The sequence below is a fragment of the Schistocerca serialis genome, chromosome 2 (assembly GCF_023864345.2).
Source record: "Schistocerca serialis cubense isolate TAMUIC-IGC-003099 chromosome 2, iqSchSeri2.2, whole genome shotgun sequence".
Lineage (NCBI taxonomy): Eukaryota > Metazoa > Arthropoda > Insecta > Orthoptera > Acrididae > Schistocerca > Schistocerca serialis.
The window spans coordinates 513,667,252-513,683,010 of record NC_064639.1 but is presented as its reverse complement, the minus strand read 5'-3'; the positions used below and the strand labels follow the sequence as shown (position 1 = coordinate 513,683,010).

Sequence of the window (15,759 nt, the reverse complement as noted above, 5' to 3'; positions counted from 1 at the left end):
TAAAGCTAAACTGTTTGTCATCTAACAGATCTGCAGTTTTCTTTTCCATTTTGCTGTATATTATTCTGGTTTGCATCTTGGATGCTTGAACTGTAAACAGATTGTGTCATAGTTCTCACACTTATCTAGTCTTGCTATCTTCAGAATTGTACAGATGACATTTTTTCAGAAATTTGACAATATGTCTTCAAACTTGGTGTTCCAGAGAATCTTTAATAGTCATCTGGGTCACTTTTCGCAATAACTTCAGAAATTTAAAAGGATATTATCTATGGTTTTTCCCTTATTTGATCACAAATCTTACAAAACTCTGTCAAATTCTGACTTTATAAATGGATCTCCTTATGTCCTCCATGCAAACACTCCTTTCTTTCTAAATCACATAACCTTATAGGCCCTCCTCCTTGTAGAGGTCTTCAGTGTTCTCTTTCCACCTGTTTGCTCTTTCCTCTGTGCTTCACAGTGAAATTCCCATTGCACTCTTTAATGTTAATGTCTATGCTTTTAGTTTCACTAAACATTGTTCTGATGTTTTGACTTTTCTGTATAATATTCAGTCAGGCAATGACCATTTCACTTGGATTTCTTTGCACTGTTACTGCAGCTATTTTGCCTTGGTTTTCCTGCACTCCTTTTTTGCTTGCTTTTTCTTGACCATTTTTGTTTTTCTTCTCTTATCAATCAACTGATATATTTCTTCTGTTAGCCAAGGTTTCTTCACAGTTACCTTCCTTGTACCTATATATGTCTGTCTAACTTGTGTGACTGCTATTTTTAGAGAAACCCATTTTTTTTTCAACTGAACCATCCATTATGGTATCCATTATCACATGTATCTGCAGCCATATAGAACATGAAACACACCACGTCATTCCTCAGCCCTTCAGTATTTCTTTCCACATTGATTCTTCTGGATGATTCTCTTGCACGTCACTCTTCTCTTCATCATAACTAAATTGTGACCTGAGCCTGTGTCTGCTCCTGTGTATACTTTATCATCCAATATTTGATTTGAGAATCTCTTGTCTGACAATGATGTAATCCAGTTGGAATCTTTATGTGTCTCCAGGCCCTTTACAAGTACACCTACTCCTCCTGTGGTTCTTGAGCAGTGTATTCATATCACAAGCTGAAATTTATTGCAAAATTCATATTGTCTCTCTCCTCTCTCATTCCTAATAGTGAACCCATGTTCTCCCATAACTATATTTTCTGTTTCCTCTCCTGCTATTGTGTTCTCATCACCCATTATTATTAGATTTTCATCTCCCTTCACATACTGAATTACATATTCATTATCTTCATTACTTTCTCTCATCTTCATCTTCTGCTGCTGGTGTCAGTAGACATCTTACTACTGTCATTGGTGCTGGTGTGCTGCCAATTATGAAGAGAATAATCCTATCCCTGAACAGTAACTCATTCACTGCACAGCCTTCCTATTCATGCTGAAGCCATTACATAATTAAATGATTTTCTGTTACAGACCCCCACTGTATCTAGAGCGAGTCTTTGGATTTCCATTTTACAGATTTTCTAGCTGCCCAACTGTGGCTGTCCCTCCTACTTTTTATTTCTTCAGTTGTTGTTTGTTGTCCTTGGTGTCAACATACTGCATTGCTACACTGATTGAAAAAATGGGTTGTGGATTCCAACACTGACTACTGCAAATTATGTAGCCAACAGGTGCACAGTTGTGTTTCACTGTACTTTAATTTCACTGTTCAGAACCCCCGATAATACACCATTATATGGCCAGTACACTACTGTTTAACTTGCGACAAGCCTCATTAATAGTTTGCAGGCAAAACTCCACATACTGCTACATTACTTTACTGTTGAACATCTATGAGCAATAAAAATGTAGCCACAAAGTTCATAGTTCTTGAAGAATAACCATGTACTTATGGAGCAGACACTGTCACTGTTTTAACATATGGCTTAATTGTTTAACACTTATTACACTGTTAAGTTGAATCATTGTTGTTCTAAACAGCACAGGTTACTAGTCTGAAAATCGGCCGTGGACTGACCGTCTCATGATCAAATATCCAGCCCTTATATATCACCACAATAATAGGTACTGAAACTACACAATGTTTGAAGTTAAAATTACAGAAATTATGATTAAGACTTAACTCATTAAATTAAGTGACTACATTGAAAAATTGGTTCTTTTTAACAGTTTCTTCTATTACAAGGGTTAAGATGAATTATTTGTTTAAATCATGAAATTAACAAATATAGTTACACAAACAATACTTTTGACAAAACTGTTAATTATTTTGGAATTAATGAAGAGCTGGTTTTGCTAACATGTTTCTGAATAGAGCTAAATAGATACTTGTATAATAGAGGGAAACATTCCACATGGGAAAAATATATCTAAAAACAAAGATGATGTGACCTACCAAACGAAAACGCTGGCATGTCGATAGACACACAAACAAACACAAACATACACACAAAATTCTAGCTTTCGCAACCAACGGTTGCTTCGTCAGGAAAGAGGGATGGAGAGGGAAAGATGAAAGGATGTGGGTTTTGAGGGAGAGGGTAAGGAGTCACTCCAGTCCCGGGAGCGGAAAGACTTACCTTAGGGGGAAAAAAGGATGGTTATACACTCGCACACACACACATATCCATCCACACATATACAGACACAAGCAGACATATATCTTGGAAGAGGGTGATGTATTATTGAGTATATATAGGCGGGATAAAATTGTATAGTAGATTACGGTGTCTGCTTGTGTCTGTATATGTGTGGATGGATATGTGTGTGTGTGAGTGTATACCTGTCCTTTTTTCCCCCTAAGGTAAGTCTTTCCGTTCCCGGGATTGGAATGACTCCTTACCCTCTCCCTTAAAACCCACATCCTTTCGTCTTTCCCTCTCCTTCCCTCTTTCCTGACGAAGCAACCGTTGGTTGAAAAAGCTAGAATTTTGTGTGTATGTTTGTGTGTCTATCGACGTGCTAGCGCTTTCGTTTGGTAAGTCACACCATCTTTGTTTTTAGATATAAATAGATACTTAAGATTACTAGTACTTTGTCTTCCAAAGTTTACAATTATTACGGAATTTATACTTTTTTATATTTCAACAATAGAATTTAAGTTACGAAACAATCACTGGTTTCACCCAATAACAAAAGATACTAACTAGGAATAGGCAAAACAAATTAAAAAATCAATTACATACATAAAACTAAGCACAAAATTAGATCTGGTGTTATTTACTTTAAAACTGAGGGCCAATCTTTCTATTTTATGGAAATGCAGATTATATTCACATGTGTTAATGATAATTAGTTAAAAGTAGCAAAATGAATTAAAGGAGGCAGAGGGCAAAACAAGAGGGGAATTGAAATTATTCCAGCTTGTTTCATCACACAACAACATTCAGACTTATGACCTTCCATTCCTTTCCTGAGACCAAATGGGTGACTAATCTGGACTCTTTAGCCAATGGAGTGATCATTGTGATGCTTTTTTAATTACAGGCCACATTTTCTGGAGATACCATACAAGGTGTTTTAAAAGCAGTGATTTCCATTGCCTTCTGCATCCTCATGCAGTTTATAATTGCTGATTCTTCTACTCTTTAGGGGCAGTTTACTAACCCAAGGGCAAAGGAGTGCCCTGAGTCTCTGTCCACTCCTCCCCTCTCTTTGGCAAGTCCATTGGCAGAATGAGTGTGCCTCCTTATACTGAAAGTCTTTGGCTGGCTTTGACGATCATTTTCCTTTAAAATTCAAGTAGTGACTAGGTTGAAACCCAGGAAATTTTGATTACTAGCCAAAGACTACTGATGGCAATTAATCCATAAGAATGAGTGTGGGAATTTGGGTGGAAAAGGGGGGTTGACATATAAAGTATAAAAATGTAATGCATACACTAATTTTAAGTAAGCATGGTACACATATCACTGTCACAAAATACTGGTGGTACAAAATGTCTAGTAGCCTTATGTAAGCATGTGGGATGGCATACAAAAGTAACTGAAGTGGTAATAGTATTTTATACGCACTCTTCAAGGTCATTTTTCTAATAACATTTCATACCTATCAGGGTGCTACAGGATAAGGACATGATAATCTGTAAAGATAAGTAAAACTGACCAAAACTAGAACTGAATCCAAAGTTTTTGGGCTCATTAGATGACATAACAGCCAAAGAGATTGGGGTGAGGTATGAAGGAGCAAACTGTAAAAATAGCCTAAAACAGCTGCTATTACAGTCACTCCCGGAATTTTCAGGTCAATTGTTGAGAGTTCCAATGATGTTTATGTCAAAACTTAGTCAAATTTAATGAACAGCACTCTTCAAATGCTTCTGGAAGAAATTATACATGCAGGACAATGTTTTCCTACTCCAACGTATTATGAATAATCATTCATCACTGGAAACAGTGTATCAAAGCTACAGTACTGATTGCTGAATGTACAGGCAATTACTCTGACACCATCGGTCTACTTCCAACTACATTAACATTACACCAAAGTTTACATTATGATTTGTACACCATATTTAAACTTAAAAAAATTTAACTAAAGTAAGTTCCTTTTATACTATAGATTGATTTTATTCTTCATAGTATCTAATGAAAGACAAGGTAATGCTGGGTAGTCAGCTAGTATTTATTAAAGCATTCATCTTAAAAAACAATGTAGCTTAATTGCAAACAGATGGGTTATAGCATTTCAAATTATAATTAAATTATAATTTAATGTTTATAAATGATGTTATTCTATGAGCTGATACATCATAAACTTTTTTGAAAAACATACCATGAACAGTGACATAAATAATTTTATTTAAGCCCATTCCTATTCCATTAGTGGCCTGACAGGAGTAGTATCCTTTGTTCTCGGGATGGATGTTTTGAATCCAGAGACTTCCATTTTCCAGGATTCTGTAACAATGAAATGTGATTAATCTGTAAACTAATTACAAAATTAAAAGAATGGTAACTAAAGTCTCTCTTCATTCACTTTTACTTTTTTCAGTGAAAAAAATATATTATTTGCAATTTGCCCTCAACAATCTTTCTTGTTGCTGCAATGTTCCTGATTTATTACCAGAGGAAGGAACAAATGGGTACCAATTAGGACTACAGTTCTTGCAGAAATATATTTCCTATACAAGTATTAACTATAAGCTGGTGAATTATATTTTGAGATGCAAACACTCTTGTTCTGCCAATTTGACCTGAATCTAAGAAACAAAAATAATTACATAAATAAAAGATGAATTTTTAATGTACCAAATTTTTAGATTGGACTTAAACATGCAAAATAGTGTCTCCCAGTCCCATAAAGATTTCTAGCCACAAACAGATAGTCCTGAAAATTTGTAACTGTGAGTTTTTAATAGGCATGAAAATTCTTGTCAGGTATAAAATGAAAAATATGGCACACATGCAATAGATACAGTAAAGACATAAGTCATTCATGAATCAGTTAATTGGTAGAGCAATAGTATGGAGGTGTGTTATTCATGTATCAGTTATGTTTCGTCACACAAGAAGTATTTTTATAGCTACTAAAATTCACAATAACAAATGTTCGGGATTATCTGTATGGGATTAGGAATGTGTCTGGGGCTAGCAGAAATTATTTTGTACTCTTCACTCCAATTTAAAAACATGGTATACTAAAAAGTAATTTTTATTTAAATAATTATTTCCCACTTTTTAGTCATGTATATGTGTGAAATTCTTCAATCATTCACCCGACTCAGACAGTATATTGCTTCTTCCTATATATATCTCACAAAAAGAGTGTGAAAGTAAAATTAATGAAATATGAACTCACAGGGAGGCTTGCCAGCAATTGTTCTTCCTGCGAACAATATTCGACAGGAACAGGAAAAGGTGGAAATGGTAGTGATACACAAAGTAGCCTCTGCCACAGCAGACAAGAAAATCAGTCAATACTGCATTTTCTTTTAATTCTGAGTTACATTCAAAGTTTCAAGCCTCTGGCTCATCAGGAAATTAGTTTAGAATCAGTTGCAAAATTTATACCAAACTGACAGACAATAAAGCAACCTAATGGTAGAAAGGTACCTCTTTTGACTGATCCATAACATAATCAGTGAAAATATTTATTTCTTTTTTCTTTTAAAAGAACAAAATTTTTCAGAGATATTTTGAAAATTAACATGATACAACAAAAAACCTAATACTTTTAATTTTGTAATGAATGAGTGCAGGCAAGCTGCAGATAGTTTAAGTACTAGTGATTCTTCCTTACTACAAGTTTGTTTCATCTGTAGTGCCAGTCTCAAGTAAACATCTAGTTGGAATGGATGATCATATTGCATCAGTGAGTACACTGTCAACAGTTTAATTGATAAAACTTTTCACATTGGAAAGAATGAAATTTTCATGGTTTCATGTCTTGTAATGATGAGAAACTGTGAATTCATACTACGAATTATTGCTGTTATTTGTATTTAGACGTATGTGACACATTTTTTTCTCATAGTCTATGTTGCCTGGTCTTTTTTCTCATATTCTGATCTCCCTGCACTAATAAGTCTCTTTGACATATGAAGTCATATTTTTGTTTTAAATTTTGATGTAGTCCTATATGAAAATGGCCATCCTTAATCCAGTGAAGTAAAAATAGGACTCTGCAACATGAGATAATAATTGAGAATATGTCAGCCCTCTCTGTATTCTACAAATCTTTCGAAATGGAGATGGAAAGCTCTGTAAGTTCCTGCATATAGCAGAAAACTCAGAAAAGTATTCATCTCCCTTGGTCTGCATCTTGTACATCTCAAGAGCTGTCAAACTTCCAAGAAATTTTATAATTTGTATATTAGTATAACATGAGTGCTGTTAATTGTCTATCACTAAGATAAAGGGGAACATATTCAACTGGAGTCTACTGCTCTAGTAAGGCCTGGCTTGCTATGGCTAATTAGTTCCTTCTGCCAATTTAGTCTGCCCATCCTTATTTATGTTGAAATGTTTAGTAATGGACAGACTCATGATTTCAACACTGGAAGGGACAATACATCTGAATTGATATCAAGTTTATGTGTTTCAACATTGTTGTCTTCATATTCTGAATTTTCCTCATGTGAAGGGTTGTTAATTTGTTAATAGCAGCTCTATCATAATTTTCTCATCTGTGAGATATTTGCACATTTTTCAAAAAGACACCCTTAGGACCTTCTGTATGCACAATGAACTCTTATTGAAATGTGTAACTCATCTGAATGTGACAGTGAACAATTTACTTACTGATGCAAATGAAACTCAATAATGGTTATAATAAGTATATGTTTGTACAGAGTAACTTTGATGCAATATGGAGCAACAAAAGTTATTGCAGTAGGTCATATTACACCTTACAAAGAAAAAATGATTATAAGATTGGTTTTGACTGTGGTGCAAGAGAGATGTTGAAAACAAGAGTTTAGTGTAAAATTCCTCAGTTTAACAATTCAAAGCAATCTAAAATGGGACACACTTGTTGATACTGTAACACATAAGTTGTCTAAGAATATATTTGCAGTTAACTGATTAGTACATTCTGCAAAGACACTGTTTATTAAAAACTGCATACCATGCTTGATTTTCCTCTCAGCTGAATTATGAAACAGAAATTTGGGGAGCAATAGAAGGAATCATGTTGTGGGTTGTTTCCAAAAAATGATGTAACCACAGTAAAAATGTACATTCTAAAAGCCATATTACTTGCTGAAAGACTGAAGCCCCTCATTTATTCTGATTTGTATCAGTACAATACCAGAAACAAGGAAAAATTTTACAACAGCAGTCACAGACAGTGCTCTAAAAAAAGGGAGCACTATGTGCAGGTTCAAAATTAGTCAACCTTAAATTTCAGTTAAAGAAATTCCTGTAACCAAATCTCTTTTACATATTAGAAGAGTATCACACTTACATGCAGAATAAGAAGTGCTTTGAAAAAATATGTAAACAGTGTTAAGCAAACCATTTTATTTGTAATCTAATAATTTTGTTAATCAGTGAGATATTGAGAAGATGTATTATTGTGTTATGTATCAAGAATTGTACCCAGTTTTAGTTCATATGCAATGAAGCATTCAATGTTGAATAAAGTATTATTATTATTATTAGAAAGGATTTTATGTGGGGTCAACTTCCTTGGCAGTGTACTGAGAGTTGACTGATCCTTTGCCCAAGGTACTATAACACAGCAATACAGGAGGCTATGTATGGCCATGTAATACACAAACGGTGTGTGAAATTTCATTTTACATACTTATGAATTTTCAATGGTTGAAAACAATTACTTAATTTGTTACTCTCCTACGGAAAACTTATTTGTTCAAATGTTTTCTACATGTTACTTCTGTTTCTTCTTTTTCTTCTTCTTTCACGGCTTTACAGCTCATTGTGAGCCTTGGCCTCCTCAACAGTTTTCTGCCAATAATCTGAGTCCGTTCCTAGAGCTCTACAATTTCTGTAAGCAGTTTTCTGGAGACTCTTGATGACTCCAACCTCAAATTTGATTTTCAGCTGACCACACTCTCTCTGTCATCCTTGAAACACATTTCTGTGTACTTCTGCAAAAGTCATCTGCACTACCTGCCCAACTCACCTGAATCTGGATGATTTTGCTATTATTCTGATAGGTAGGTCTTTATAAATGTTGTTGTATCACTCATCATTGTATCTTTCACAAATTGGGCCAATGATTCCTTGGAGAATCTTTCTTTCAAATGTGTACAGCATTTAGATTTCTTTCACTGTTAGGGTCCAAGTTTCAGACACGTATGTGAGCACAGGTCTTGTAAGATTAGTTAACGGTAGGTTTGAACAACATGTAAGTGTTACAGAGATGCTTTGGGAACTCAAATGGGAATCCCTGGATGGCAGGTGACATTCTTTTTGAGAAACATTATTGAGAAAATTTAGAGAACCAGCATTTGAAGCTGACTGCTAAATGATCCTACTGCCATCAACATACATCACTGGATAGCAGGTGATTTTCTTTTTGAGAAACACTATTGAGAAAATTTAGATAATCAGCATTTGAAGCTGACTGCTAAATGATCCTACTGCTGTCAACATACATTGCATACAAGGACTATGAAGATAAGATACAAGAAATTAGGGAAAATATGGAGGCATACAGATGCTCATTTTTCCCTCATTGTATTTGTGAGTGGAAAGAAAATGACAAGTAGTGGCAAGGGTACTGTCCGCCATGCACTGTATGGTGGCTTGTGAAGTATCTATGTAGATGTAGATGTACCTCTTGGTGCAGTAGATCAGAAGCCTTGAAAAGTGACTTGTTAGAGCAAAGTAAACTCCATTGGCTGCTATTAGTCTCTTTTTGACTTAATGTAAAATATAAAATGTCTTTTGAGTAGGTGACTCTTGAATCAAGGTACCAGAACTGCTCAATCTCTCAAAGGTATGGTTTCCCATTGTTATTGAAGCCGGCATGTTCTCCTTATGCCCCTTTCTGGCAGCCACATATTTTGTTTTCTGCTGGTTTATGTCTAATCTCATATTTCTGATAGCCTAGTCAAGTTCAATGAATGTCTCACCCACTGCCTTTTCCATTCTTGTTACTATATTTATGTCATTTGCATAAGAGAGTATCTGCACCAATTGATGGTAGATTGTCCCCCCACTCAAAAAGCATGCATCTCTCACCACCTTCTCCAAGGCAGCATTAAAAATAAGGCAGGCCAGTGTGTCTCCCTGCCACACCACATTTTCGATATTCATTGTGTCAGGAATCATTCTTCCTATTTTTATGCTACTTCATCTCTCAATCGTTGTCATTGTCACTAGCCTCACCATTTTTCTACGGATTTCCAGTTCTTCCAGGGCATACTATAGCTACTCTATCTATACTGCGATATGCACCTTTACAGTATATAAATAGATAATGCATGCCAGTCCTAAATTTGATCATCTTCCCTATGACTACCTGTAGAGTACAGATCTGATCTGCAGAGTTGACGTTTCTGTTAGAAATCCACACTGATATGTCCCCATCTTTCTCTGAATTATTGGAAGGAGGTGGTTGAATATCATCTGGAGAATACTTTATAGCCAGAGTTAAGTTATGTGATCCCCCTATAGCTATCACATTCTAACTGATCTCCATTCTTGTAAATGGAGCATATTATTCATTCTTTCCATTTCTGGGACATTTCCTTCACTGCCCATACTAAAGTAGTCATATTTAGGAAGATCTGTTCCAGTTCACTGCCTCCTTGCTTAAGTAGCTCTGCCAGGATAAAGTCTGTTTCCACTGCCTTGTTGTTTTTCAGTTTCTTCAGGGTAGCTCTTATTTCTTCTAGGTTGGGTGGAACTGTGCAATCAGAATCATTTCCTCCATTGTGTACCTCTGTTGGGGTTCTTGATATTGTTCTGGAGTTGAGGAGTTTGTAACATCTCTCTTTTCCCTCACTTCAAATTTTTCCTGCCTCATCTTTAGTCAGACTTGTTCTACTAGTGAATGGCTTCATGCTGCATTTACTTCTCTATCAAATTATCTTGGCTCATTCTTATTCCTCAAAAGCTCCATTTCTTCAATTTTTACTTTGATCCATTCTGACTTTCTTCTCTGGTAGGTCCTCTGTTCAGTCCCCTGTTTTCCTTTGTAATATTTTCTTTGTAATGTTCCACCATCCTTCTTGTACACTATGGCAGTAGTGTCCACTTATACACCATCACATTCAGAATTGAAACATAGAGGTCTCATATGCCTTACTTCACATCCTAGCATTTCATTTGCTGATGTCTCCACTACATCTTTCATTATTTCCCACTGGTATTCAATGTTATTGCATGATACAGTATTTTGAAGTATCCATATTATCCTCTCTTAATACTGTTTTATAGTTTCAGCTGATTTTAAAACTGATATATGATATTTAGACATACCAGGCAGTGTTCCTTGCACTATATTGGAGAACAATGACACGGATGCTAAATAAATAAATAAATAAAATAAATAAATAAACAAGCCAATATTGTTTATTATCTCGATAATACATGTCATTCTGATTCTTCAGTATGTAAAGAGAGGGTCAGTTGACTTGGGGGGGGGGGGGGGGGGGAAGGGAGGAAGAGAATACAATGAGGTCATCAGTCCCATTATCCAATGTGGCAGAAACTGAAGAAGGAACAACACCAACAGCACAGTTCAGTCAATGGAAAATGAGAACAGGTAGAAGGAAATTTGGGGTCACAGGAAGAGTAAAGAATACAATGGGACTTTATTTTTATTTTATTTTATTTTATTTTATTTTATTTTGGGGGGGGGGGGGGAGAAGGGGAGGGGGGGAATGCGAGGAATAGCAAAAGCAGTGGGTGCCCCAAAGGCAGTATGCATCAAGGGGTACCGGCACCACCACCGACCCATTTCAATCCCAATCATATCATGATTGCGACAAAATGGGGACAGCACCATGGGAAGAAGACACAAGAAAAGGGGAAATAAAATGGCAGGAAAGACCAGACAAAACATAGGGGAAAGGGGGGGGGGGACATGGCTAGCATTGGAGGCAAGGCTGTAGGTCTACCAAACCACTGCCAACACTAACTGGGAGACTCTAGTTCCACAAGGAAATTCAGGTACGTAAATCTGGAAGGACAAACCATTTTCATGAAGAAAACTGAGGATGGATATAACAACATAAGGGTTGTCCATTAATGTCCAGGACAAGGAGAGTGGGAAGATATATTTAGTGTGAAGAGCCAAATGCTGGGAGCAGTGCAGAAAAATATGGCTCACAGTGAAGGGGGGCCCACAACTACAAATGGGGGACTGCTCACTAGACAATAATAAAAAAAAACAACATAGGTCATCATGGTATGGCTGATAGAAAGATGGCAGAGAATGGTAGACTCATGGCAGAAGTGAAGGGAACAATGGCACATGGTGAGAGTCCCCTTAATTGTACAGAATTTATTAGACAAAGGAGTGACCCTCCAAGAGCCAGTCCATGACTGAGCCACAAGGAATTCAATGTAAAACTGCAGATCAGCCCCTGGAAGGGTCATGGAGAAGGGGGAGTAGATGGCTGTCCCCTCCATTCCCCCTCCCCTTCCTGATTTTCCCACCCAACCAAGACAATCTGCAGGATCATTACCTGGGATCCCATGTGGAGGAGAACCCAAAGGAAATCAACCAAACTAGCAGCACAGTCAAGATCAGTGAGAAGGTCATGGATAGCAGAGACCAAGGGGTGGTGGGAGAAACACCAAGCAATAGCCTGAAGGCTATTCATAAAATATGCACATAATAAAACCTGGGTGAGAGAGTATCATTTAATAAAGCAAAGGGCCTGGATATGACGATCAGTTCCTTGGTAAACGCCCCGCATGTGGCAGGCAAAAGATGGTGTTCATGTCAACAGAAGATGTAAAGGCATATCCCACATTATTGACGGATTTAGAGCCACCAGTGTAAAAAAACAACAGCATCCCAAAACTCTCAAAAGAGTGGGCTGAACAAACAATGACACATCATTGAAGTGATGGAAGCTTTCAGACCTGGAAGAGATCCATCTGAATCTGAGGCCAAGGAACTAACCAAGGGGGGACATTCGGAAGAGAATGGTGGTGGTGGTGTGGTGGTGTGTTGGGGCTTATGGGCGCTCAACATCGAGGTCATCAGCGCCCTGACACACATTAAAAGGAACGAATGTGGACAGACCTAAGAAAACTAACGCACACACTCAAACAAAGCAGGAAAAGAAGGAAAATGCTACCTAAGAAAGTAAAACCTACGGAAAGGGGAAACATAGCAAAAAGAATGTCACAGGAAATTGTTATTGGCTGGCCACTTACATAAAATATGGGCGAGCTAGTCACACAGTGAGAAAATTAAAATCCTCTCCCTAAAATCTTTGTAAAAACATTTGACAGGGCACAGAACCTTAAAACTTTAGCCACATTCATCCGAGTGTTGCCTAAAAGAGATGGCAGGTCCCCTGGCAAGTCAGCCGCGACCCGCTGGTCAGAAAATAAAACGCAATCCAATAAAACATGGCGCACAGTGACCTGGACGCCGCAAGCACCACACATTGGAGAGTTCTCTCGCCGGAGCAGGAAGCCATGCGTCATAGGGCTGTGGCCTATTCGAAGCCGAGTGAGGAGAACCTCGTCCCGTCGACGGGGCTGAAAGGAAGTACACCACACACGCGTTGTGGGCTTGACTATACGGAGCTTATTGTCAGTCACTTCCAGCCACTCATCCTCCCACCGACGCATGACCCGTGAGCTCAACAGCGAGGTGAGTGCGTGCAAGGGGATAGCACACTGAGATACTTGTGGGGCGAGACATGCCTCCTTGGCAGCGAGATCTGCCCTTTCATTCCCAGCAATGCCAACATGCCCCGGAACCCAGTAGAAAGCTACAACCTTCCCCAGTCGCTGTAGTCAGAGGAGGGCATCCTGGATGGTCTGGAAAATTTTGTCTACCGGATACAAACGTTGCAATGAGTGAAGGGCACTGAGTGAATCGGAACAGACAAGAAATTTAGGAGAGGAAGAATGTCTCATGTGCTCCAGTGCCTGCAAGATCGCAAACAATTCTGCATCAAAGACAGTAAAAGTCTGAGGCAGTCGGACCTTGAGGACACGATATGGAAAAACAACTGAGCAACCAACAGAATCCCCTTGTTTAGACCCATCTGTAAAAACAGCTACATAGTCGTGGTGCTCAGATAAAATGGCAGAAAATGCTGCATTAAAAACGGTGGCAGGAGTGCAATCTTTCTTGTACTGCAATAAATCTAAAATCACTCTGGGCCTCTTCAGCAACCAGGGTGGCAGGCGGTTAAAACCCTGGATTTGGGGTTGTACAGACTCCACACCGAGAGACTCTAGTACACGTTGCACACGGATCCCAAACGGCAACGTAGCCCGGGGACGGCGGGAAAAAAGGCGGTCCAGAGGTGGATGGGCAACAAGATGGTGAGCAGGCGATCTGGGAGCTGCAAGAAACTTACAAGCCTGGCGCACCAGCAGGAGCTGCCGCCGGATGGTAAGTGGCGGTTCGCCAGATTCAGCACAGAGGCTGGGTACGGGACTGGTCCGATAAGCACCCGTGGCCAGTCAGATCCCAGCATGGTGAACAACGTCAAGGATCCGCAAAGAAGATGGCCTCGCTGACCCATATACTGTGCACCCATAGTCCAGCCATGAATGCACAAAAGCTCCATAAAACTGTAGGAGACGCGCCCTGTCCGCGCCCCAAGACCTGTGGCTGAGGCACTTGAGGATGTTCAGTGCCTTCAGCGTTCTGGCTTTCAAGTCACGTAGGTGTGGCAGCCATGACAACCTGGAGTCAAAAATTAGGCCCAGAAACCGCACTGTGTCTCTAAAATGTAGGACAGTATCCCCCATATGCAAGGCAGGCAAAGTAAAAAGATGACGAGAACGATTAAAATGAACACAAACACACTTATCGGCAGAAAACCGAAAACCCGTCTTCGCAGCCCACTCCTCTAAATGCTGCACTGTTAGCTGCAACTGACGGCTCACGGCCGCAACACTGGAGGAGGAACAGAAAACAGCAAAGTCGTCCACAAATAAGGAGCACTGTACTGGACTCCTCACTGTAGACGTTATACTGTTGATGGCTATGGCAAAGAGGGTAACGCTTAAAACACTGCCCTGGGGGACACCGTTCTCTTGCTCAAAGCGATCAGACAGTGTGTTACCAACGCGGGTCCGAAAAAACCGCTGAGACAGGAAAGACCGAATGAAAATCGGGAGGCGGCCACGAAAGCCCCATTGATGCATTTGTGCAAGAATACAGTGTCTCCAAGTAGTATCATATGCCTTACTGATATCAAAGAAGATACCGATACAGTGATGCTGACGGAGAAAAGCCTGCTGAATAGCCGCCTCTAGGAGGATCAGGTTGTCGATCGTGGACCAATATTTTCGTAATCCACACTGAAAGCGGCTAAGGAGCTGTCTGGTCTCTAACAGCCAGACCAGACTCCGGTTAACCATCTGTTCCAGGGTCTTTCTGACACAGCTTGTCAAGGCGATACTACGACAACTACCGGGACATGTGCGGTCCTTTCCTGGTTTGAGGAGAGGGATGAGAATTGCCTCCCTCCACGAGGTGGGAAACACTCCTGTCTGCCATATGAGATTAAAACATTCGAGGAGGATTTCCTTTGACGCCGCTGGCAGATGTCGAAGCATGGAGTACCGGATGCGGTCGTAACCTGATGCAGTGTCAGAAGTCTCAGTAAGTGCTGATTCAAGTTCCCACATGGAGAAAGGGGAATTGTAGGCCTCAGAACTGTTCGACCGAAAGTCCAAGGTCGCTCTTTCGACAGTTGCATGGTAGCGACGAAACGCTGGATCCTGATTTGCAGTGGCAGTACTTTGTGCAAAATGCTCTGCCAGTGTCTGAGCAATGGCTCTGGGTGTCGTTTGGAGGCATCCCTGGTTCAGGACAGCGGCTATTGGTAAACGGCTATGTTTACCGGAAATCCTCCGGATGACTTCCCATACTCTTGTGGAACAAGTGGAACAGTTGATGGAGTCCAGGAACTCCTGCCATGACCTTTTCTTGCTCTCTTTAATGACACGGCGTGCCCTGGCTCTCGCGATTCGAAAGGCAGTAAGATTGACCGCTGTTGGGCGGCATTTAAATCGGCGAAGAGCCGCACGCCTGTCCCGGATGGCTGAACGGCACTCTTCTGTCCACCGAGGCACAAGGCGCCGCTTAAGAGTGCCAGAAGACTGTGGTATGGACAGGTCAGC

At 39.4% G+C, this 15,759-nt stretch overlaps 1 protein-coding gene across 1 annotated transcript in view; it reads right to left on the bottom strand.

Annotated features, from left to right (window-relative positions):
• Positions 1-15,759, bottom strand: part of LOC126456165 (Down syndrome cell adhesion molecule-like protein Dscam2) — a 358,605-nt gene that overhangs the window by 216,688 nt on the left and 126,158 nt on the right. The window contains exon 6 of the mRNA XM_050091919.1: positions 4,790-4,914. Within this exon, the coding sequence (XP_049947876.1) occupies positions 4,790-4,914 (125 nt within the window). The remainder of the gene's footprint in view (positions 1-4,789; positions 4,915-15,759) is intronic.